The sequence below is a fragment of the Bombus vancouverensis genome, chromosome 7 (assembly GCF_051014615.1).
Source record: "Bombus vancouverensis nearcticus chromosome 7, iyBomVanc1_principal, whole genome shotgun sequence".
NCBI classification, from domain to species: domain Eukaryota; kingdom Metazoa; phylum Arthropoda; class Insecta; order Hymenoptera; family Apidae; genus Bombus; species Bombus vancouverensis.
In genome coordinates, this window is record NC_134917.1 from 14,423,858 (window position 1) to 14,450,483 (window position 26,626).

The 26,626-nt window shown below is 50.6% G+C and overlaps 1 protein-coding gene across 1 annotated transcript in view; it reads right to left on the reverse strand.

The window, feature by feature from the left end:
- The window catches only part of ft (cadherin-related tumor suppressor fat), a 66,312-nt gene extending 39,686 nt beyond the window's left edge, over positions 1–26,626 (reverse strand). The window contains exon 1 of the mRNA XM_033327979.2: positions 19,613–26,626. Coding sequence (XP_033183870.2) covers positions 19,613–24,973 — 5,361 coding nt within the window. The 5' untranslated portion in view covers positions 24,974–26,626. The remainder of the gene's footprint in view (positions 1–19,612) is intronic.

Consider the following 26,626-nt stretch of genomic DNA (forward strand, 5'->3'; position numbering starts at 1 on the left):
GCCCTCCGCCTTCCTGCGTCCTTTCCAACCTTGTGGCCTTTGAAAGCCAACCGTAAAGCGAGCTCGCGTAGCCGGGAAATCGTAACTATCGCCAACCAAATCGTCGTTAGCCTATGTCGCGTTTTATCTCTTTCGTATGCGAAGAAATAGATACGGTGATAGCCGATGAGGAAAGATAATTGAGATTAAAATAAGAAATTAGGATTAAAGATAAGCGAAAGGTATCAATCTTGCGGTAGTCGCGATCCATCTGACAGATACGCACATGCCGAATCTTTTTCCAAGTATTTTACATAGGTATGTTGTAAAACTCGTCGGCCAACAGGCTATGTATATTAAAATAAGTAGTAGGAACCGAATCGAGCGTGCAAACGGTCCATTTCGGTAACATGTTCATTCAACGATTCTCAGCATCTAAGCGTTCGATTTATGTTAATTGGCGTTCTCACGGGAAACGATCGTCATTAGGGATGCGTATGTCGGCGGTAAACTAATCTTTATGACCCTAATGTCCATCGATGTTTAGAGGAAACGTACTTAAAGCCTGTGATCCTACCGGCGGCGATGGGATCGAAAATCTTTCTCGATCGATCGGGGGGGCATGGAATTCGTTCGACGTTGAACGACGGTGGCATGATTTAAGCGGTTCGCGGATATAGATGTCCCATCGAGGAACGACGCACTTGTCGCGTGAAACGTGTAATCGCCGAGTGAAACTTTCACGCGATCCCCAACCTTTCGTCTGTCGTCGTTTAAATTCGTACCGATACCGGGACTCGTTTCGTTTTAAAAATCGAAGTTGAACCGGCGACTCGGTTATTCGGAGAAAAGAACGTAGCGCGTTCGCTGTTTCACGCTCTTCGTTTCCCCCTAGGTTCTATTATTTATATTTAAGAATCTCTTTCGTACAAAGTACACTGTTTCGTTAAACTACCTACGCGGTTCGTCCGTCTTCCCGGAAAAGAAAAAACCAAGAGACGGAGCCTCGAAAGCGTTATTCTCAGAGAACAAAGCGCTTTCCCCCCGCGTATAAAGATCGTCGTATTTTTTAGCGACGATCGCGCCGGCTCCAGGTGATTACTAAAAGAAAAACACGAGCCGAGATGACTAAGGTAAATTTTCGAGTGAAACGCCGGACATCGTGTCGTGCGCCACCTTCGGTCCGACCATTAGTTCTCTACTCGACTTGACTCGACGCGACGCGAGGTTACTTTCAGTCTTTCCCTTTCCGTCACACCGACCACACGTACGATAATTATTTCTTAATCACTTTTTACTCTCTTTCCCCCCCTTTTTTTTTCTTCTTTTCCTTTCTTTCTTTTTTTTTTTTTACAATGCACGTCGATGCGAAAGTAACACCGCGCGAGTCTCGTACGGTTTGTTCGTACGAATTTTTATATAGTTTTCGAGGGACGCGCGATTCTTCGATATCGTGGCTTCCGCGAGCAATTTTTACGATACAAAGTCGTCCGTTAAACCTGACGCGTGCAACCAACTTCCGCTTCTACCCTGTGCGCCTCCGATAGATTCTTCGAGAAATTGGCGTTGCTACGGTGGAGCGGTGACGCGTAATCGAGAGATCGCGGACGGTTCAACGGCAATTACGTGGAATTCCTGGTGAATTTGCCGGACAGAGTCGCTAAATCGTAAAAAACCGACGAACGAACGAAGGAACTGCTACCTCGCAAAGACACGTTGCGCAACGATCGATATAATTATATCCGTCGTTGGCCGTTTTTCTTTCGACGTCGCGCTATCGTTTCGCCGTTTAAATCCGTCCAATGATCGATGATTATTTACATGAAATTATTAGCTACCGCGGCAAAGAATTATAGTGCGCGGTAAACGATACAGGAAGCGCTGGATCGCTGTTGCGAGAGAATTTTCAAATGAAATATATTACGTACGAATAGCACGTAGAGACCGAGTCCGGTTGATAGTTTAAATAAGAGAGAAATTAGACTTTATGCTCGCACCGTTTCTCCGTGTTCGTTTCACGTACGTACGTAAATGCATACGTAGGCGCGGAGGATACTTTTGCGATTTTCTCGACGAACGTCTCGCTAGACGCCACATCTTCTTCCAACGATTCACAATTCCATACAAAGTTTCATACGAAGATCATAATCGAAGAAACGAACGATTTAAGGTGGAGATCCCACACGCGCCCGACGAAGCGACTCGGTCGACCGGATTAAACCGCTTACGGAGGAATTCTCCTGTAACGACGATAAGAGCCAACGATTTTTCTGAATTTCGTTTAGGCTAACTGTTAGTTATATACGAGACTAGGTGTTTTTGAGATGTAAATATAGCGCTGAAGCGGAGATGTAATTTCTTTTCATCTCGGTCTCTTCTTTGTCGTTTGTTAATTTTTGAAAGCCCGATAATTGAAATATCAATTGATTAATCAGTTCGAACGAGGCTCGTTCATCTCGTCGGAAATTTCTCCAAGGATCGAGCCTCAGATTTTTATTCGGTCGTTTATTTATGCTATTTTTATTTATATCGAAAGAGTTAATATTTCTTCTGAACTTTCCAAGCTCTTTTCCTTCAAAAATAGATTCGATCGCAGCGTAAACCATTTGCGAGACCCCGTTAAATTTTGCATTATGCCGACTGCGACAGACGCTATGCTGCGCGCCAACGATGGTTACATCGTCAAAGACTCGCACAATTTAGGATAAACGATAAGACGAACCGGAATAAAAGAATTACGGATGCTCGAAGACTACCCGATTTACATGCCAAAAGGGTCTAATTCCGTGTAACCGGTGGTTAGTTCGAAAGGAAATTCATAAAAATCATGTGTATCGTGCGTCGCTGCGCGAGAATCCTCCCTTTAGGTTTCCGATATCCCGCCAACGTTCGATCTCGTGACGTTAGAGTAGCTCTAGATTCGCGTCGAATCGTCGCACGAGTGTTTTAATGCGTTTTCTACGGAACGAAAGGTGAAACGCGGAACGAAAAGGAGAAGAAAAGGGGTAAACGAGAGAAAAAGAATGGCTGTTGGATCGAAAGCTTGGCTCTTCGAGATCTGTACATCCGGGCCTCGTAAGCGCGTAATATTTTCTTTTGCAGATCTCCGCTCGAAGATCGATTTATGTTAATTTCCGTGCGTGCACCTTCCTTTTTATTCCCCGCGTCGCGTCGCATCGACGAGACTCAGCTCGTTGCACCTCTCAGCATGCATGCATGGACGCGTATTTCTCTTCTTCTCACCTTTCGCCTCCCTGTCTCTCCTTCTCGTTCTCTTTCTCGCGCACGAACAAGTATTCTCGCGTGTATACGCGAACTTCCCAGCCAAACGGAATCGATACGTAAGTACGGACGAAAATCGAACAGGAGGCGCAGATCTCGTGGACGCTGCCTCGCGACTAAACGGGATGCTAACCGGGCGAAAAATGGATGATTTACTCGCGGTCATGGCTATCGGCGAGCAAATGGAAATCGATTAAATGGCGTTCGGCTGGTTCGAGGAATTTTTGCCCGGTCGCGTACCGAGTCCTATCGCCGCTTCACTCTACTCGCTCGATAGCGCTATTAATTAATTCGACCGGCCGATTTTTTTCCTCCAGCGAATTCTTCACGAGCGTGGTTGCTGCGATGCTGCTGCGCGCTCCTGTCCCGAGAGTCGCTCGCTCGTTCGCCTGCGCGCGAGTACACGCCGGCCTCGCGCGTTGCTGCGTCTCGCGCGATTTTCTTTTTTTCCCTCTTTCGTTTTCTCTGCGCGCGCTCATGCACGCACACGCGGATACGCGCAACACAGCCACGGACACACGAACGCGCGCAACAGACACGTGCACGGCCAAAGGTATGGCTACGCATTTTTGCGTACGGCAGAGAGCAGATACGTTGTGTGCCTTTACGTATGCCACGTGTGAGGACGGGCTCTAAATCCGCCATCGTGTGTGAGCACCGAGCGTGTTCCACGTGCGTGTGCGTGTAACACGTAGGCAAGAGTTCCCGCGGGGCTCAATCGTTATCGCCGGGGCCTTATCTCGTCTTAAGACTTCTTTGCAAGAGCAACGCGAAGGGGCCCTTCTGCAATTATCCCCCTGTCCTCTCTCCGCCGCTCCGTGCTCCACACTCTTGCTTCTCTCTCTCTCTCTCTCTCTCTCTCCTCTCTTGTTCCCCTCTCGAAACGCTTTTGCACCGTGTTCCTCCACCTTCTTCTCCCCCTACCCCTGCGGCGGTGCGTCTCTCTTCCTCCCTCTCCCGATCGGAGAATTTGATTTTTCCGCGACCGGCGTATGCGATACGTCGATGCCGGAGGAAGACGTCCTCGTTGGTATTTGTTTAATTTCAGTTGAAACGCCGTACGCGCCAGCCTGCTACGACGCCTGTTCCTTCTTCCGCTAAAGTCCAGAGACAATTTCGCGAAGCTGTTCGGCCGAACAGTTTCGAAAGCTGTTCGTTTTTCCTTGCTCGCGTTCATAAGCCGATAAGCGTGTTCGACCTTCGAAACCGAAAAAGATATCGAACGGTTGATTCCTTCGGTGCCGTGCGATCAAGGAAACAGAATATCGCGGCGGAAGAGACGGTTCTCCTCGGGTATAACGACGTTGGAACGGGAGCATTGCATCGGTAGGGCCGTAGGAACGTGACTCGACCCGTTGTGCGACGTCCGATCACCGAAGTTGTCGTTTCACATGGTCGCTTTCGCGACCAGACTCCCTCCAGCGCGCCCTGTGGCAAAATTCACACCCACGCGGATTTCGTTGCAGAGCGTTTTCTATGGACGGTCGCGTTAAGGCGATCTCGATTTATTATCGGGTCGAATCCGTATTTCTGTAGCACCCCGTATGCGCAATGCACACGAGGGGTGCGGCAGTTCTGGGTTGGTCGGCGGAGGGCCTGACAGTCACTCAATGAATTATTGGCCATAATAGCAGTGGCAGCCGAGGCTGGGCCCTGTTCTCTCTTGCATCTTGGGCCCACGACTCGGTTCCCGGACCCTGTAACCCGTTGGCGTTCTACACCACCGGACGATAGGTATTGTTGTTGCTGTGCGCGCTCTCTCAATAGGCTGCGGCTCTTTCCACATGAAAACTCTGGAATTCCACGACCCGAGACGCGGAACGAGCTTCGTCGAATTATCGTGCGTCGTGTCGGCGTTTCGATCGTGGTGTCCGTTTGCGCGGGGTCGCACGTGGGACGAGCAGATTTCACGCGAGAAATCCGCCGAAACGAGCAAAAACCGACCACGCGATAGCCAGAAAATTCACGTCCTCGGTGTTGCAGCGAGTCTCCTACGAAAAAAGAAACGCGTAACGGTTCCCCCTTCTAAAAGTCGTCTGCCCGCGTTCGGATTTTCGACCACCAACTCGCCGCTCCTCCCGTTCCAACGCGCTGATCGATACGCGTGAAACGTCGATACCGGCTCATAGATAACGTAATTAGCGTTGCGATCGTTGTTAGCGCTCTTACTATTATCGTTGTCGTTATCGTCACTGTTATCCTTATTATTTTATCATCGGCGTGTTGCTCCCTCGGGTGTCTACCAAGGGGTAGCGGAACGGGTCCGTCGCGATGGTGACGAGGATGGTGCTCGGCTCAAGAGCCGAGCGAAGGAGGACGACGAGATGCTTGGCGAAGTGGAAGAAGCGAAAGTGGAAGAAGGAGAAAAGCAAGAGGACGAAGAGGAAGGAACAACGAGAAGAGTGAAGCGAAAGAGTAGAAAAGGGTAAAACGCGGCAGAAGCGAAGAGGAAGAGCAAGAGGAAAGTAGCGAGGTGGGTGAGAGGGGAAGTAGAGAGAAGGGCTACAGGGGAGCGAAGCAAAGAGGCGAGGGGAAAAGAGGGCAGAGAGAAAGAGAGAGAGAGAGAGAGAGACAGAATGAGTGAGGGAGGGGAAGAGGGGGAGGGGGTAGAGTACCTACGCATTGCAGCAGACATTATGCTAATCTGCGAGCGAGGATGTATGCCCGATAAGCCGGCTGTGCCTCGGTATATAAGTCCCCTTCTGCCAGCAGTGAAGCCCAGGGGCCCCACGCCCTCGATCTCACGTACGTGTACATTATTGGGCCGGTGTGAGTGCGTGCGTGCCTTACATTACGTTACCTTGCCGTTTCGTACCCCGGCGTTATCTTCTTTTAACGAAAATCTGGAAGAGCGTTTGGTTGTCTCTCGAGGGCTCGAGATGCGAGTCCTCGCGCCTCCCTTTTCTTTCTCTTCGTTTCGTTCTCTTCCCTCGATATCGACATCGAGAGGGAGAGAGAGAGAGAGAGAGAGAGACAGAGACAGAGAGATAAAGAGAGTTAGCGAGAACTAGCGAACGGTGGATCGGTTCGCATAGCTAAAAGCTTGCCACGCGTTTCTATGTACGCATCGCGGGATTCATAAATAACGGGTGATTACGCTTGCTCGGTAGAATCGCGCGTGTAACCGTGGCCGGTTCCGTTCGACCAGCACCGGCAGTGCCAGCCACCGTGTGTCTCTCGGTTCGCCGGTCGGGTGTCGCTTAATTTGCCAAAGATAGCTCGTTAGATATCGTTGGGAGGTCGATTCCTTCCGGAGAAGTTACAAGCTGGCGTACGGTACTGCCGGAGAATTATACGTTCGGGAAGCGAGCCGGGGAGAACGGGCGAACTTCCACGAAACGTTTTCGAATATTTCAATACAATGGTCCATTTGCTGGAAATTAAGCGGGCCGATTCCCTCCGCAATTTCTACACCCCCTATTGCCAGCCAGCCAGCCAGCCAGCCACTTGGAGCCGAGTCGACGAGGAAACGATATACTCGACGCCCTTGCAAGCCATCCTATTAGAAAATCTCTCGGCCTGGTTATTCTATCTGTCTATTCCGCATTATTTTTCATGCCGGTGCTCGTGCAGGAAGCACGATCGTGTTTTCGAATCGTTGAACCCACGTACTGGTAGCCGAGTAGAGAAGGATGCAACAAAGGATCAGATCGACCGAACATCCTACTTTTCCTTCCCTTTCTTTCTCTCTTGTCTTTCTTTTTTTCTTTTCTTTTTTTTTTAACCACGATCATCTATTAGCTACAGTCACTAGGATTATCTTACCACTGGCGCGATTAATATTTCACCGCGAAAGAGATTCGAATCTATTTTATTCGTCGAAACGAGAGGGTGGCAAATGGGAGGGAAATTACGACTAAATTAAGGATAAATTAAAGCCGAGAGACGAGGCTGAATTTCGTTAACTGCGTTATTATACGCATCGACGGCAACGTAAAAACACGACGACCCGGTCCCACAGATTACCGTAGCTCAGCGTTATCTGGTTTTAACGAATTTCTGGAAGAGTATTCGGTTGTCCGGCAGGCTTAAAATGTTGCGGCTCCGTGTGTCTGGACCGCTGATTGTGTCCGTCGTTATCTTTACGCGCGCGCCCTATCCACGATTGGAAGCATCCCGTGACAATTGCTCGCGGTGTGTACGTACGCGCGTACCAACAGAGAGAATCGTTATGTACGCGGCGAACGACCGAACCAACGACGACACGCATTCCACGGATATTTTTCATAATTCCCTCGCGGCGTGATGCATTCGTAAATCCAATGTAATTCTTCCGCGACAGCGAATTAAACTCGCCGCCGTACAGATGATTCAGACACTCTGGATCTTTCTCCTTCTCCCTCTTCGTTTTCCATCTCGGTCGATGGTAAACCAACGCCGACCTCTCTCGCATCGAGATCTTTCTCTATCACCATGGATTACGGTTATACCACTCTCGGACGAGCATCTTGGGTGGTAACCGATAAATTTTCATAGGCTCTGGCCGAAATCGTACGTACGATTGTGACGTACGGTGCAGTCGCGGGCGAACAGCCTCATTTGAATACAATGCGATTCGAATATCCATCTTCGCGCGTTCTCTCAGCCGCGAAATTCCGTGTCTTTTCCTCTAAGCCACCGGTTATCCTGCCGTCGCATCGGGGACATCGATGCCCCGGAAATTTCGGGCGCGACGTGCCTCCATCAAGTCGCTGGGACGTGGTCGGGACGAGACGCCTTCCTATTCGGTGGAATCGAATCGAAGGTGGTTTCGAGATGAGTCGACGCCGATTTCCGAGAAAATCGTGTCACGGTAACACCGCGGGCATCGCGTACGATTTCGCGATAACCCAGACGCCGTAAAGTTGCTCGAACCTGCGAACTCTGCTCGTGGATCGCGCAGATTTTTACTCGAATTTTCGTACGGCCGAAGCGTTTGAAAAGCTTCGAGGTATAAGAGGAGAGGCTCGAATTGCCGTGGCTCGCAGCAAGGGGCGGGGGGGGGGGGAGGCGGGAGGGCAGGCTTTCGTAAGAGAAAGAGGGACAGAGATCTGAAGAGAAAAGAGAGGCCGTCACGCGCGGCGGCACGGGAGGGGGGCCCAAATAATATTTCAAAATTAATGTCATGCGGGGCCTTGCAAAGGGGTCCGGTGGGTTCCGCACCACCTTTCTGCATAAGATAAGGACCCGTTGGCCACCGCGCGAGAGAAAGAGCAGCCTTGCCGAGGGAACGAGCCAACGTGACCACTCTGCGAGCTGGCCAAGTGGGGATGGATATATGTCTATGGAATGAAAGAGCCCTGAACGAAGGAACGAGCGAGCGAGCGCGCGATTCGCACGCAGCAGAGACGGACGACGCTCTACGTAGGTACGAAACGAGAGGAAGAAGAGGCGCCGAAGAAGAGGAGCAGGACGACGGCGACGAAGAAGCGGAGGAAGAGAGGTGAAAGGTAGGGAGAAGAGAAAATACAAGGAGAGAGAGCAAACAAACCAGCGAGGAAACGGAGAAAGAAGCGCCAAGAGGGAGGGACGAGCAGAGTGTAAGAGAGTGTAGAAAAGAAAGAGAGAGAGGGAAGGGAAAGTGTGAGGGTAGCAGAAGGAGATGGTAAGAATGCGTGAGGAAGAATGTAAGAAGTGAGTAAGAGCATCGTTGCCGGTGTACGATGAAGGGAGCGCGGCAGCCGTGTAAAACGAAGAAAGAGAGGAGATTGCGAGAGGACGAGAGACGAGAGAGTGGACGAGATGAAAAGGACGAGCAGGAAGAGACCGCGGAGCGTGTAAGATGGAGAATAACAGTGAGTAAGCGTGTAGAAAGGAGCGAGAAGAGAAGGATAAACGTAGAGACAGCGGCGGCGATGACGACGACGACGACGACGACGACGACGACGACGACGACGACGAGGAGGCTGACGACAGCGACGACCGGCAAAAGGAGAGAGTAGTATTCTGCGTGCAAGGTAGACTAATACCGTAGACGTAGCAGCCTGCATGGTAGTAAGAGGAGGACGAAGGAGGATAACGCGCGACTCTGACCTAGGAAGGAGAAAGAAGAGAAGAGAAGAGGCTCGACCCCGCTGAAGAAGAAGAGGCTCCAACGAAGGAGACAAACGAGACTCCTCCGGAGAGTCCTCCGAAGAATCTAAACTCTCGGGGTTAACGCGTCTCTTTGCCTGTCTTTGCACTTTTTGTTAGCCTCGCTACTACTCCTTCCCTTTCCTCCCCCCTCCCCCCTTCCTTTCGTCATCTTTCTTCTCGAAACATTCTTCTTCTTTTATACTGTCTCGGTGCTTCACCATCGGCGTCTTCGTCTTCTCACGATCTTCTCTCGCCGTTCTCTTTTAATTCCAACGAACGTTGCCTCCGATCGAACAGAAACCCAGTACCGGCCGATCGTCAGGAAAAATCGGATTTCCTTTGCGCTTAAGCCTTCCTTCCCTTCTTTCTTCCTCTACGCTAGTTCTTTCTTCTTTTGCCCGCTACCTCGCACCCATCCTTCCCTCCCCTTCTCCCTCTTCCTCTATCTCTCTCATCGGTTCTCTTCTTCGTCCTTTCTATCGGTCGAATAGTTACATTCCTGATACGTATCGTACACATACGCGAGGCGCAGCAGCAAACGAAGAGAAGGCGCGCGCGCGCGCACGCGCGTCTTTCTTTCTCCTTTCTCCCGTAGCTTCGCTAACGCTAATTCACGCTGACGTCTCCGTGCACCGAATAAATCGACGGACAGATGACTGTTAGTTCTCTTAGGTAGGATGATACGAGCAACGAAAGCGAATGCCCGATTATCGACTCTCGAATCTTCAGAAAATCTCTCGCGGCATAATTGTGCGCGCTTAATTAACCTTCTATTAACATACGGGGCTCCGTTTCGCGGTAATTATCTCGATTAATCTGTTGCTTAATTATTTTGTACAATTGGCTGGTCGTTAAGCAACAAGACGGATCCCAACGTGTTTCGTTCGCCATTAATATCCGTACGAAGGAAATCGCGCGGCTATCGTGGCCGATCGGGTGTTTTCAAACTCGTAAGGCGATATCGATTCACCGAAAACACAAGGCAAACACGGTGGTAGTCGACGAGATGATTAATCGACGATTCGTAGTATTCGAAGAAAGCGGAAAGAGAAGAAAGAACGTCGCGATACGAAGGGGTTTGACAGATGAAATTGCTTGGGAGTCCGGTAGACGTGTAGAGATTCGTGTTCCTTGTTCGAGTGTTTGTCTAGGGGACCTAAATAAATGTAAATCAAGCGCGGTAATCTCAAGGAGAAGCTTCACGGCGGGCCACGGGAGACCAAATCTACCGATGCTATGCATCATTCGATTTTACGTTTAGGCGACGCGTGTTCCTGCGGGCCACTCGAGACAGACGTTCAACCTTTTCACTACCTGCTCCTTTTAAACGTACAGGCCCAGCCACCAAAACTAGCCTGCCAAGCCTTTTCGATCGATTTATTCCACTCATCGCCTATAACTTTCGATAAGAATATACACCGAGTCGTCGTATTTTCCTCTCCAAGCGAAGTCACGCGGCTTATTTGGTCGAAACGACGAGAAAACGAAACGTTTGCGTCGTCTGGTTCGTCTCGGTTGACTGCGGAGATTCGCGACACGTGCACGCACGACGTACCCTACTCGCGTATAATTTATTATTACGTAAGCGAAAATACCTGATCGATATTTCAGTCGCCATCCGATGTAATTACGCGAACAGGGAAGAGAAAGAAGGTTTACGGCCGATAAACAAATAGCAGCTGTGCGACGAAATCGGCTTGAAACGATCGTCCGCGCCAGGTTCCAACGACGGTCGTCGCGTCTCTCGCTTCCCGCGAGCTTCCAGTCAACTTTTTCGTCCAGCCGGTGAATAATCGAAGACCAACCGACGAACGCGTGTCTGTAAATGCTCGTTTTGTTCTGCTTTATAACCAGTGAAAAAATTCGTCAGAATAATGGGCAAGCCTGTAACGTGATGTAACGTGTTTACGTTTAGCCGGACCGATTTCTGAGTCACGATGACGACGGAAATCTTCGGACGACACCGTTGAAAGAATGCGTTGTTTGCGACCAAACGAATTAAAACATGGAAGGAGAAAGGGGCAGGGTCCCGATCGTCGAACTTTTAAGAAGACCGATAAAAAGACGGCGCTGTAGGATAAGTGAAAAGTACAAAAAGGGGCTGCATCGATGGTGAGAGTCGGTTAATGGACGTTCGATCTTACGATAAACACGAACGTGTTTTTCCGCTTGCGTTTCAGAAGAACGTGGAAACTCGGAAGAAGAAGAAGAAAAGAAGAAGAAAAAACGATAAAAAAAGAAAGAAACGGAAGATGGTGACGGGGCGAACAAGCACGCGGACGATCGAGTGGAACGCAGACCGAACTCGATACGGCAGAAGTAGAAGCAAAGTAGAAGCACCGGTGGCAGCAACAGCGGTACAGGTTCCACCGAGTGGTTAGTCGTCGTGGGTAAGAGCGTGAGTCGGGCCGAAAACGCTGGAATCGTATCTGACGGTCATTAGCGAGCGCGCGCTTCTGAACCGCGAGATAAAAACCAGAGGACCAACCAAGTAGTATTTTACCGGGGACATAGTTCCCAGGAATGATCACTATGCGAAGGTCAACCGATTATGAAAAGATAGCGTTCGTGGAATCGTTCTTCCCTTGTTCTTCGCTTCTCCGTTTTCCCCCGAATTCCATCGACGATTTATACTTTCGCACGCCAACGTCGATAAATCCTTTTTAATCGTAGCTTCTTGATTTATAGGAAATATCCGATATCGAGGTTGCACGATTAAGCTGAAATATCGTTGTTCGCGTGCCCGCGATTTCCAAGGCCGAAACGGCGATCGAGAAACATCGGAAAAATATGGAATTCGAAGGATATCGAACGACCACTAAACGCAAGGGGCAATATTCCCTTATCGCGGTGAATATGGCAATAAAAACGAAGGAAACGTCCTGAAAGGGTTAATTTCTTTTTTCGCAACTTTGTTCCGCGAAACATTCGCACAGCATTAAAAGTGTTTACACGCGGAACATTTAGATAACTTCATTTGCCACTTACGCTTCTACTTTACGTTACGTTCCGGTATAAATTTCGCGTTGAGTATCGTTTAAAAATTTCCGTCGAATTTCGAGCGGCGTTTTCGATGCAAGCGGAGAGGCCAATGGGACGGACATATCGTGGAACGCGTTATTTCTGGACGCGTTTACGAGTGATGAAAGAACAGAAGAGGGCAGACGGTGAAACGTCTCGAAAGCGCAACAAGCCCTTAATGATGTCATAATTGAATAATGCCCATAATCTTCCGTGGATCTGACTTTTTGCCGTTTTCTTGCCGTCGCTTTTCGTCGATCGCTTTAAATTGAAGCAGTTACACACGTAAATACGTCGGGTAAAAAGATGCTGCCGCCTCGTAAAAACGTCGATCATAGTAACGAGTATTAATTTGTAACGCGTATCCACAAATTGATCGATTCTCTCCGCATCGGCTCGTCTTTCCACGCTTATTTGCAAATACTCGCCTAGAATCGTCGTTAAAGTCTGTTTTCGTCGGTCCAGCGTCCAACGTTTACCAACTTAACAACCGTGTAACTCGAGTGTATCGAACGAGATACGTCCGTATGGAGGTAAAAAAGAAAACGAACAACAAAAGAAAAAGAAGAAAAGAAGGTAAGAATTAGAGGAAACGTCGAGCCAAGCCATGGACATCGATAGGAGGCGAAGTAAACGAAGGGACAAAAGAGGCTCATTAAGCCCTAAGGTAGATAAATCCGAGATCGGTGATCAAAATCCATAAAGCGTGAAGAAAGACAGAGAGAGAGAGAGAGAAAGAGATAAAAAGAGAGGAGAGTGAATGGGGTGGAGGTAGGAGAAGGTAGATTTCATGCAAAGGATACCAGTGAAATTATATGGCGAGAATACCTGGTTTTCGAGTGCTCGTGTCAAATGTCCAGGACATTGGGAAAGCAGGTAAAGATTAGGAGGAACAACAATGCGCGCGCCCAGTGGCCCTGCATCGGGAAGGCGAACGACAAACGGCGGACGGTGAACGAGTGGCAGCAGAAGTGTATAAGTCCTTTAAAGGATTCGACTATGCTGGTGGAAGAGAGCGAGAATCGAAGATGACGGAGAGGCAGAGAAAGACAGAACGGAACGCAGAGATCGAGAAGATATCCCCACGGGGCACGGGACGATCATCCATGGGATAAACGGTATGCGGTTCTGGAATTTCGTCCTTTTTGTGCGACCGGTGATTTCAATAGACGAATCTCGAGACCGGCATAGGTTCCTGCTGCGCGTATTCTACGGTGACATTTTCAGAAGACTAACAAGAATAATATTTCAATGGGGGTTCTGTTGTGCGTTTGGTCTGCTCACTGCGACGCGCACAGGAATATTGTTGCATCTTCGCCGCAGAATCTTACCGACGCGTATATCTAGAGAAAATATATCGACGTTAAAAGAGCCACGTTCGAATCTTTAACGTCTATATCGATAGCGAGGAAAGATAAAATCCTGTACGACCTCCCCGTCACGCTTCGCTTCCTCTCTTCTTTTTCTTCTTCTTCTTCTTCTTCTTCTTCTCTTTTTTCTTCTCTCCTTTTTCTTTTTTTTTTTTAATCGATCTACAGCCCATCCTCGGCAACTTTAGGTAATTCTTTCTCTCGCTCTCTGCGCGTACGACCGAGATCGATACGCCGACTTTCGTTCAAATGTGCAAGTTCATCCAGTATCATATCTTTTGAAATATCGTTCGGCGTGGTAGGAATGCGCGCGCGGGCGGAACGAAGCTTAAATCTCCCTCGTTAAGTAACGCTGCCATTCCTTTTCTCTTTCTCTTTACCTTCCTTTCTCCTCCTCCGTACACCGGCCACCGCCCGCCTTTAAATTGTCTCGTTTCTCCTACCCCGTTGCCGCCTCTCCTCTTTCTCTTCGTTCTTACCTTTTCCGCGGCTAATTTCCTTATCTCGCGGCCACGGATTTTCGTTCCTGTAATTCGATCAACGACGGACATCCGTTCGTCCGTGGTTTCCGCGCCACGTTTCGTCCGAGGAATCTTTTCGCAACGAGAATACGTACGATACGGAGCCTAGTAGAGAGAAGAGAGAAACGCACGGGGATGAATTTTGCGAGCGAAGGTGAGCGAGACTCGCTACAGAGAAACGATTTTAGAGCTTTCGTGTTCGCAATTCCTCACGCCCACAGATTTGATTTCTCCGTCCGCGTCGTTTCGTTCCGATTCTTCTTCGCGCTACGCCTTCTAAAGAAGACGTTGAAAAATGAACAGGATGACGATTGTGATTACGAGGGGACGGACAACAGCAACGAAGCGAGAACGAAGATGATGATGATGAGCAAGTAGAAGATTAGCGTAGCATTAAAGGTGCCATCCCGATTTCCTTTATTTCGTGCCCCGTGAAGATCCACCGGCCGACGAATGAACGCGACGAACTTTATAAATGCACCCTTGTAAATCATTTTCTCTGCTCCTTTCGCAGCTCCGCGCCTCTTAATGGCGCAAGCTTTTAATTTCAATAACTTACGGTTAACGCGTCGCAAAAAGGGAAAAGAAAAAGAAAAAAAGAAGAAAAAGGAATATATATCAAACCTATAGAAAAATATAGAAACAATAAAACGAATCGACGACCGGATTGGATCCTCGTTTCGATCGTGACAAAGTTTACGGGAATTCGCGTTACGTAAAGCTCACCGGATCGGGGTTGATTATTTCCCTGTGAAACCTAATGGGAGGGGAAACATCGTGAAATGGTCGCGGGATACCGTTGTTAACCACAGAATGCACAGCGAGGCATCGCTCGATCGGCGGTTTTCATGTAGCGGACCTTTTTTTTGCGAGGCTACCGGCTAGACTTTGTTGCTGCAACGGTACAGGCGCAACGTCCAGGCGAGCAAAAAAAAAAAGCAGAAAAAACAGAGAAAATAATGATGATGAGCGAGCAGGGTATTAACGTAGACCTTTCCCCTTTGGAGCAGCTTTCCCGTAGATCGTTCCGCGGGGTTAAAAATTCTCTGCTGCGACTTAAATGGATAGCGTATCGTGTCACGACAATTTCTCCGTGACAGACGGCAGAAACGACGAATGGAAAATTAATTCGTAAGTAGAGAGTACGGTTTCGCGTTTAGCGGCATAAACTGTATCGAGCAGCGGGACGACAGACACGGAAATCACGATCGCCAGGCACTGGATAAGTGCATTTGATAATAACACGTCGTACGATGATTGGAACGATTCGCTGTCGTCGAATGGCGAGAAAAGAAAAAGAAAAGTAGAAGAAATGGGATCATCGAAATGCATAAACGACGTACTTGCATGGAGATTACATGAAAAAAAGAAGGAAAGTTGCGGGAGACTACTTTCGTTTGCGAGTACCCGTTTTGTTACGTAGATAGCTACGAAGAATATCGAGGAAGCTCTTTCAAACACATTTTCTTTCCCTTTTTGTTTTTTCGCATATCGACCTCTCCAGAGAATAGTCGAATCTTTATCGAGCAACATCTTTCCACTACTCGGCCGGTTGGTATCGATAAACTAATCATACGATTCGCAGTAGAAGAGACGGCGAATCTAATCGCGGCCTTCATCTCACCTTTGTGCGAATTAATTTCAACGGTACGCTATCTGGCGAAGATGGCGAGATAGTCGATTGTGAATGGTCACGCGTTCCGCGTACGATATACGGATAGCGATTTACTTTGTAGAGAGGTTTCGGCCGGAGCTGGTTCCGCGTTTGCGGAAGTCGAACGGAATTCGAACGATCATCGATGAAATATTAAATACAGAGGGTCGAAAAAGTGGCTCGCAGTTCGCCGTTCCAAATCCTTAATACGGCAATAACGATTTAACCGCTGGTATCGCTATATACGTTATTACGCGGCCATATTTCAGAAAGGACGAAAACGTCGGCGTAGTTAATTGACGGTTTATCGCGGCTAAACGAGCGCTATTAATCGGACACCGACATAATTATCATCGACTATTATTAAATTCTCTGGGCCCGTTGGCGCGCGTTCACTCGGCCGTACACGACCGGTATGCTACGCGCGCCAGCGAACTCACGCTTTACTCCAGATATATTTATCTAACGTGGCAAGAGAAGGAGGAAGAAGAAAACGAAATAAAAGGAAAAAGAAAAAAGGACGAAGGAAACATTACGCCTACATTTCGCACGAGCTCTCTGGACCCACCCATTGGCGCGCGAACGTGTGTGGGTTTGCCGTTCCGTGGCTCGCGCGCCCATACATCAAGATCACGTTAAAGCCACTTTCTTAAATCAAACGGCGTGCTACTTACTTTATTTATCCGTGTTTCCCTCGTTTTGTCGCCCGGGGATTATCGTATTCCCGTTGAAATCGCAACTTTTCGACCCGATGGCGACCCATTGTCAACGATCCCCGCTGCCCGAGACGACCCTTTTTATTCGACGACTCTATCGGGGCACGCCGGCTATTACTCGATGCTATTATTATCCGTTCCAACTTTCTAATATTAGATACAAACGATATTTCACGTAGGACGAATGGAAGTGGAAAGTTTCGATTAACGAGCCGGCCGTGGCACGCTCTCCTTCGAAGATTTAAGGGGTTTAAGTAGATCGTGATCGATGATAAGTCGGAAAAAGAATCTCAAATCGAGAGCATAATATCGATAGCGCGAACCACCGTCGGTTGAAACTATCGTGAGACGGCTGGCTCGCGACCCAGGCTAATTTACTTGGCCGTATTACTTAACGTTAATTGTTTTCATATCGTTAGTCGTTTCTTAAACAGATACGGTACGTTCGTAATTATCACGGCACTCGCGTTAATAACACTGTATTACGAATACGAGTTACCAACGGTAAGTTTAATATCGGTAATTAGGTCCGTTAACATCGCGATCCTAACGAAGGAAATTGAATAATACTCACGCTGAGGCGCGCGTTCCTACCAACGATCGAGTCCATCACCCGCTTCGCTCTTTTTTCTTTCACCTTGAAACGCCTCGGTTCCTGGTGTGTACATAGGGCGACCGCGCTAATGAAATTCGTCAACGAGGCGATCGTGAACGAACTATCGGAACGTCATCGTCGACCACCAACTTTTCGAATCAACGGAAGACAGCGGGTGAAAGTTAAAGGCCGATGGCCTTGTTAATTTTTCCCCTGGAAACTCTACTACGGACTCGCCTTGTCCGACATGCAAATCGAATTACCCCGGTCGAGGAATGTTCTAATTGACCGGGCGCGGTAAGGTTTGACAAAAATGCCAGGCGATCCGAGACGACATCGGCTACGAATATGTCTCCGCTTTCATCCCCGTGCACCCGGTGCAAAAAACCGATGATACGAAGTCGATGGCCGAACGAAGAAAAAGAACCGCCGGGCCCTGTTGCAAAGGTTGCGCGCACCGAGGTACCGCGCGCAGAGAAATCAGCAGAGAAACCAACAGAGAAACGAACGGAGAAAGGGAAAGGGTAAAAGAAAGATGAGGGGCAAAGACGTAGGAAGAAAGGGAGAGAACAGAGAAAACAAGAGAGAGAGAGAGAGAGGAGGAGGAGGAGGAGTGGCGAAAAGAAAGAGAAAGGAGCAGAGCCGAAGAGAAGAGAGAACAAAAGTCGGGTCTGGAACAAAAACGTCCGAACTGTAGTCGGTTCCCGAAGAGAGTCACAGATCCCACAGCGAGCGATAAAGGTAGGGTCAAACGAAACGACGAAGACGGGGACAGACGAAAGAAACGAAAGATAGGAAGAAGCAGGGCCCGAAACTGGGAGCACACTCCTCCAGGGGGAGGAGGGCCAGGCAAGCCATAGGGAGAGATCAGGGTGGGAGAGAGAATCTTCAGAAATGAAGCAGCAGCAACAACCAGCAGCAGTCGCACCGGGGGTAAAGATGGACCGACTTTTACCTACGTCCGGCTGTTTGTATGCGTTCACCCGAGATCAAGTTTTTCTCGAGTTCTGAACCTCCGGCAGCGAGCCAGCCAGCAGCACCAGCAGCTCCGACTCGAATCCAACTTGATTTCCTGGCACGCGGTTCATCTTGTCGTTTATTCTCTCCCACTCTTTGGTCGCGCGTCTTTCTAGCTCGTTCTCGTCGTCTTTGTCCCTCTTTTCGTCCTTTCGCTTTTGCTGGATCATCCCCGCTATGGACGTGTGCGTGACTACGTGTATATAACCGCATACACACGCACACACACGTACCTACGCTATATGGATATCGCGAAGATAGTCGACGATAGTGCTGGAACGAGGGATGGTCCCGCGCTGTGGAACACGTGCCCTTTTCCAAAACGAACAACTATCCTATTCCCCTTGTCGCCCACTGGTTGCCTTTTAGTTGGGAATTATACACGGTGTCGCGTAACCGACTAACCACCACCAGAAATTCTACGGCTAATTTTCGGTGAGAAATGTCCTATCGGAAGAGGACGGTCCAGCCGCCGCCTCTTGCAAATTCGACGACCGTGAATTCCTCAATTCGGAAACGATTCGAAGGAAAGTGGCCCCGCGCAGTCACGGCCGTTTCGTTTTTCCACGCTCGCGTATTTCGCGTAATACCCGATCGCAAAGGCTAATAGCTCGAGGGAAGAACGTAAGTACGTACATAGTCGATATCGATTTCTCCTACCATCTCGCGATTAATCCGATCTGTTCTCTCGAGCCGCTATTACGGTCGTCTCCCTCCTCCTCATTCCTCCCTTCTTGCTCATTCTCGACGACGTATTGTTTTCGACGATACTCTCGTCTTGCAGATTCTTAGCCGCGACTCTCCATCGTTGACCCTAATTACGTTAAGATCATTCTCTTACGTAACGCGATTCCCAAGCAGACGAATCGCCGTGTCTATCGTGTCGTAAGACGAGAAGCCTGTACGCGTAACGCGCCCTGACGGTGGATTAATAAATCCATGCAGTCGCGTTTAACCGGTGATGAACGAGCCGCCGGTGATAAACAAGCTTGCAGGACGGTTGGCTGCGCGTCGATTGCATCCCCGTGTTTCTCACGATTATCTCTTTCTTTCGGTTTTTCTCTTCGACTGCCGCCTCCCCCCAAAATCGAGAGGGAAACTTCGCGCGTGTTAAACCGCACATTACTGTCGTCGCTATCGCTCGCTTTCTCAGGACGGATCGTTTCGAGCGAGCACCGGATGGAATTTTTAGCACGTCGACGTGCGCGCCGCGTGAAGCAAGACGAAACGCAAAAAGGAACGAGCTAGAATCGTGGGCTCGCGGTTCTCTACCCCGGAGAAAGGGAGAAAGAAAGCTGCACGAGGGGAAAGACGAATCTGCTCGACAAAAAGCGGCGAATGACTTTCAGAACGCACCGGATCATTAATATCTCCGGGATGATCAATCAAAGACGTGAACTTACTTTGGTGGACGTCGTACTGGGCCTGGTACCACCAACACCGATGGCGTACAGCTCCACCTCGTACCACTGGATTCCTGTTTCCCTGTCCAGCGCGGCAGCCGTCGACAATATACCTGTCTTGGTGTCGACGTCGAACAATCTGTCGACCTGCGGACCGCCGCTACCAGCAGTCACGTTCGTCACGTAGTATTCGAGATCGATATTCGATCTACGACTGCGAGCACTCACTCTCAAAATGCTTGTGCCGATCGGCTCGTTCTCATACACGCTGCCCTCGATCTGGCCACGGTGCTCCCATATTGGTTGATCGTCCCCATCTTCCCCGGGCACTATCAGGGTCAAATAGGTCTCCGTGGATCTTCGTTCCGCCTGAACGGCCTCGTCCGTAGCGCGGATCCCTACTTGATACTTGGAGACCCGCTCAAAGCTGCTCTTCAGGGATCGCGGCAGTCTTATCGTCAGGTGGCCCGTGTTTCGATGGATTCGAAACATGTCCGGATAGTTGATGCTCGATCTAAGCAACTCGTAGGTGACCAAACCGTTGGTGCTGGAGTCCAGATCTCTGGCGACCAGCTGGGTAACCGTAATCTCCTTTTGATACTGATAGTAATTTCCTTTGAGCGGTAACACGACGGCGGACATGCTGACAAAGATCGGCGCGTTGTCGTTGATGTCCTCGACGATGACGATGACCAATTTTTCCGCGGACAGCCTGGCGCTAGCTGGTTGAGCGCTATCGGTCGCCACGACCACTAACTTGTAGGTGTCGACTTCCTCGCGATCGATCGGCAACAGGGTGTGTATGACACCGGTGGATGGATTTATACCGAATCTTCGAACCTGATCCTCCGGATCTTGACTAGCGATAGAGTACGTGACTACTCCGTTCTCGTTCGAGTCGGGATCCTCCGCCGTGATGGTTACTATCGGCGTGTGCACCAGAATTCCCTCTCTAATTTGTCTGGCTATCGCGGTGTTGGGGAACACCGGCGGATTGTCGTTGGCATCGATAACCTCGACGATCAACGTGGTAACGGAGCTCAACCTCGGATGACCGCCGTCGCTGCAGGTCACGTTCAGCGTATACTTTTCCAGCTCCTCATAATCCAGCGGCTTTCTCAAGTACAACGTCCCTGTCAGAGGATCGATGTAAAAGGTGTCCCTCCTGTTGCCAGCGGATATGGCGAAGGCCAGCTCGCTGTTCGGTCCCAGATCGTTATCCGTGGCTTTGAACCTAAGTAGTTCCGTGTTGGTCGGTGTCGTTTCGAGAACGGAGATGCTTGATTTATCGTCGACGAACAGGGGCACGTTATCGTTCTCGTCGAGCACTTCGATGTGAACGGTCGTGCTCGAGGACAGACGAGTTTCCAAGCCGGCGTCGTGCGCCACTACAGTCAACACGTACGCGTCCGTAGTCTCGCGGTCCAACTCCTTCGTCAGAGAGATCTGTCCGGTCGCCTCGTCTATGGCAAACCGGCCGTGTTGATTTCCATCCTCCAGAGAGTAAAACACATCCCCGTTCAATCCTTCGTCGGCATCCGTGGTATACACTCGTAACAGTTGCGTGCCGATCGCGGCACCCTCGTTTACCTGTACCTTGTACGGTAACCTCTGAAACTGAGGGATATTGTCGTTGACGTCGGTGATGTAGATGACGACCTTGACTCGATCGCGAAGTCGATTGACTCCGTTGTCGGTGACGGTAGCCTCCAAGGTAATGTAGCTGCTACCGGTATTGGTTACCAGCAGCTCCCTGTCGAACACTCGAAGAGACTTGATGAAACCGTTCCTGGGATCGACGGTGAAGTCCTGTTGACTAGCTGGAAGGGAGAAGACGAGGTCGGCGTTGCGACCCACGTCTCGATCGGTTGCCAATAATTTCCCGACGAACGTGTCCGGTGGCTCGTTCTCGCGTAGGTGGAGGACGAAGCTCGAATTGGTGAATTCCGGCGCGTTGTCATTTTCGTCGATTATGTGAACGACCACCGGTACTACCGAGCTTCTAGACGGGCTACCTTGATCGGTGGCCGTTACCTCGAGCGCGTAATAGTCCAGCTCCTCGCGATCAAGAACGTTCTTCACGTATAACTGGCCGTCCGGGAATATTCCGAACCGATCCTCGGTATTTCCGTCGGTTATGCTGTACAACACCCGGCCGTTAGCTCCGAGATCGACGTCGATAGCGGTCAGGGAGAAAAATCTATCGTTCACCGGTGTGGACTCCGGTAGCGACGTCTCGTAGCTGGTCAGCTTGAACACCGGCGTATGGTCGTTTACGTCTTCGATGGTTACCCTGACTTGATGCTGGGCGGATAACGGCTGATTTCCGGAATCCGTGGCGGTTACCTCCAGGTGCAGTACCGTTCCCGGCGCAGCTCGTATCGGCTTGTCTAGATAAATAATGCCAGAATTTTCTGCGACCCTGAACTGTCCTCCGGGATTGTGAGTCAACGAATAGACGATCCTCGCGTTGGCGCTGGCATCGCGATCCCTGGCGCGAGCCAGGCACACCTCTTGTCCTACCGCCGCGTTTTCCTTCAGAAGCACCTCGTCGCCGATCTCGCCCTTGGGAAACCTCGGCGGGTTGTCGTTAATGTCCAGCACCGTGATATTTACGGACGTTTGCCCGTAAGCGAGTCCGGCTCTGGCCGATAATTGCAGACTGTAGTAAGCCACCTGCTCCCGATCTAAACACCCGGAAGTACTGATCGTGCCGGTACTCTCGTCTATCTTAAAGTTACCCTTCGGATCGCCGAACACGATGGCATACGAGATCTTGGAGCTGTCGTATTGCGTAATCTGTACGGTGCCCACGTCTCGAGCGAACACGTTCGACATCGCGCCGCATTCTCCCCTGTCCTCGGCTATCCTGAACTCGTAACCGTTGTAAGTGTCGAACTCCAGGTGTTCCAAGTCTTCCTCGCGAATGATCTCAACCAGAGCGTTTCTGCCAGCCACTCTGTCCCCGGTGTCTTTGGCCGATATGTTCAATTCGTAGAGGGTCTTGTGAGCCGCCCTCAACGAACCCTGAAGAGTGATCTCACCGGTTCTCTCGTCGACTGTAAAAAGTCCCTCGCCACCGGATTCCAGCGAGTATCTGACCTGAGCGTTTTCCCGAGCATCGGCATCGGTCGCCGTCACTTTGCCCACCGATGTTCCTGGCGGGGCGTCCTCCGGTATGGGCATCAGGTACCTCCACGGATAAAACACCGGCGAATTGTCGTTGACGTCCTCTAGAGTCAATATCACCGTCGCCGTGGACGATTGCGGCGGAGTACCTTGGTCCTTGGCGATTACCAGAATCTGATATTCGGCGGTGGTCTCGCGATCCAAGTTCACCTTCGTGGTCAATTGGCCGGTCAGTCCGTCGAGGGCGAACGTTTTCGGATAGTCCCTGGACACGCTCGAGTGAAAGCTGTACGCGACGCTACCGTTCGTTCCTTGGTCGTTGTCCACCGCCGTCAACGTGGCCACGAGACTCTGCGGCGGGGTATTCTCCGACAACGTAACGCGAACCACGTTCTGCGAGAATCTAGGCGCCTCGTCGTTCTCATCGAGAATCGTGACCTTGAGGTGAGTTGAAGCGTACTTGGGATTAGGACCACCGTCTCTGGCGGACACGTGCAACTCTATGCTTCCTTGCACCTCCCTGTCGAGGGTCGCCACGGTGGTGACCAGACCGGTGTCCTGATCGATCGCGAACCAACCTTGCTCGTTGCCCGAGTCGAAATCGTAATAAATTCTCGCGTTCAATCCGGAATCGGCGTCCGTCGCGGAGATGCTAGCCACGAAGCTGCCGGTAGGCGAAAGTTCCGACAGCACCGCGGAGTATTCGCTCTGTTGAAAGACCGGTTCGTGGTCGTTAACGTCGTTCACGTGGATCACGAGGTAGGCGGTTGCCGATCGCGGCGGCGTGCCTTTATCGGTCGCCACCACGGTCAGATTGTATTTCGGTATTTCCTCGCGGTCCAATCGACCGTTCACGCGAACTATATCGAAACTAGGTGTATTGTCCAGTCTGAAGTGGCCCAATTCGTTGCCAGCACGAATTTCCACGGTGGTCTCGCCGTTCAGGCCCTCGTCGTTATCGATAACCGCGACTGCGGCCACGATCGAATCCTTGGCGGCGTTCTCGTCGACGGTGGCGAACCCCGGCGTAGATGGGAAATAGCTGAACTTTATTTCAGGATCGTGATCGTTCGCGTCCAATAGATTCACCGTTACGTAGGTCCGGCCATCCTGCCTCGGCGAGCCGTGATCTCGAGCAAAGACCGTTATGACGCAGCTCTTTGGACAACCGTCTCCTAGACGCGCCGCGATCGTGCAACTCTGTTGCGGACAATCCAAAGGCTCGACCGTCGTTATGGTGCCTGTTTCCGGATCTATCGTGAACTGTCTCTCGGTATCCGGTAAATAATACGTCAACTTGGAATTGTCCTCGGAATCCTTGTCCGTCGCGTGAACCGTCAACACTTTGGTTCCTACCGGGGCACTCTCGTTTAAAGCGACCACGTAGTCGCTCTGCTGAAATATCGGCGGATTATCGTTCACGTCCAACACGGTCACGTTTACCAAAAGATAACCCAACCTCGGTGGTCGGCCTCTGTCCCTCGCGCAAACGTTCAACGAATAAAATTCTACCTGTTCTCGATCCAATTTTCCCGTCGTTTCCAAATGCAGATAGGACGTTTCACCGGTCGGATTACCGGTCACTTCCAAACGAAATTTCCCATCGGTGTTCCCATTCACGATGAAATAATCGTCGACCACGCCGTTCTCCAGCGTATCCTTATCCGTGGCAGCATCCAGCAACAATTTCGTCCCCACCACTGCCGATTCCGAGAAACTCACGGCTATACTCGACTCCGGAAATTCCGGATCGTTGTCGTTGATATCCAGCACGAGGATCCTCACTTCGATCGGATAGGTCGGCTGGCTGGACAGCACGACCAGGTCGAACCTATCGCTGCTCAACGCTTCCCTGTCGAGGACTTTGGCCGTTCTGATCTTGCCGGTTTCGGGATCCAGCACGAATTCCTGTGGCGGCTCGTTGAACCTGTAGGTAAAGCCAGGCTTGACCGGTATCAGGCCTACCAGGGTCCCCTTTGGCTCGCCTTCCCTGACCTCCAGTTGAACCCTGGTATCGACCGCTCTGCTCTGCATCGCCAGGCCCATCGCGGCCGCGCTGTCCTGCGGTAACATCGGTGACCGTCGTGGCACCAGTCTCGTCACCCTTTGAGGTAGTTTGCGAGAAAAATAATCGGACGCGTGTCTCTCCTGGCCGTTGGGTTGGCCGCCATTTTGGTCCACCGACAACAGTGCCAGGACCAGGGCTAGGACCATCGAACTTCGAATGATCATCTCTTCTGTCCCTTCGAACGCGCCCCCTTCCTTACCTAAATTCCTCTCGTGTTCGACGACATAAAAGTATCGCTGCTCCTTTGATACTACCTCTCGTTCTTTTTCCTCATCGTCGGTCGCACGTTCATCTTCCCTCTTGTACGTTTTCTTCACGTAGTTGGTGCTGGCACGCTCGACATGGCACGACCGAACCACGAGGCCAAACGATCCGAGAGTCAACGAGCGGCCGACCAGTTGCTTCGATCGCTAACGGATTCCATGCTTTCGATCTTTCTCTGTATGTATTCGTTTCTTTCCTTCTTTCTATCCGTTTGCTCATCCGTGTTCGTAGGTTCGTGTCTCTCAGCTTCTCTCGGCTTCTTCGTTCGAAACCGGGCTACGTTCTAACCGGGCTCGGCTCGAAATCGGATTAAGGATGCCTCGAAGGTGTGGGCGTTTTCTTTTTTATTCGCTCCTTTTTGCTCGTTGCCGCGGAAAGTCAAGTGAACACGAGAGACTCGAGCCGACAGAGGGGGCACTGACCCGCAGAGCCGCGCCTCGCGAAACGCGTCTGCGGATGCTGCACGCCTCCGATCCTCGATACTTTTCCACCTTCCACCGATCACCACCACCACTACTACCACCACCACCACCACTACCTCCACCACCACCACCAACTTTTCGATCCTCTCCGAAATCTGAACGATCCACCCTGTGATACGCGCACGATAAACAGGGTAAGGTGGTTCGGTGGCGGATCGTTGTCGGATCAAGATTTTTCGCGCGACGCCGCCACGGTTTCCGACCACGTTCGCGGTCGCTGCTCCCTCGCGTTCCTCCGTGTCACTCGATACACCGACACGCGCGATCTTTCCGTTTTCCGCGGTTCCCACCGCTTTTCACCCTCTTCTGTATCGGCTTTTCCTCTCGACACGACACTTTCTCAAAGTTCCCGTACCACGTACGGATGGGATCAGAGATCGAATCACTTTCCGATATCGAGCCTTTGCTTCGCACAGTCAAACATCCAAAGTTGATTCCCAGCAGCACATCCACCACTAACGGCACAAAACAAACACGTCGTTGGTGAACGATAACCACTGACTCGTGGATGACGATGATGTTCCGGCGGCACGACACGGTGCGCTTTTCCTCAGTGCGACGTGCAACGTCGTAACGAGATCGTTCTTCAAACGTTACACGTTATGATCGGACCATCGATCGACCAACCGGCGGTTGGCGAACACTTGCTCGTGGAAACTCGAACGTCGTCGTATCAGAGTCGTAGTTTGTGTCGCGATGAGTTTCGCACTCGCGCACGCGACCGTGCTTCTCCCGTGCGTCCACGTTCGCGAAACGTTGGTTTCACGGGGGGAGCGGGATAAAAAAGATCGAGGGGTAAACAGCGAGAGACGCGAGAGCTAGAGGCGAAAAGACGCGAGTGTGCGCGACCAGCGAAACTTACAGGGGGAAGATAACCGAAAGACGAAGAAGAGAAACGAAACGAAAGGGTAAAAAAGAAAGACACGCGCACACGTACACGAAAGGAGCGAAAAGAAGGAGTAACGTGGGCCGTAAACGCGACGACGTAAGGCCCCGTGAACGTACGACGACGAAGAATATCACCTTCCCGAGGACTGACCTGACTCGACTGAACCGAGACGGTCCCAGAAC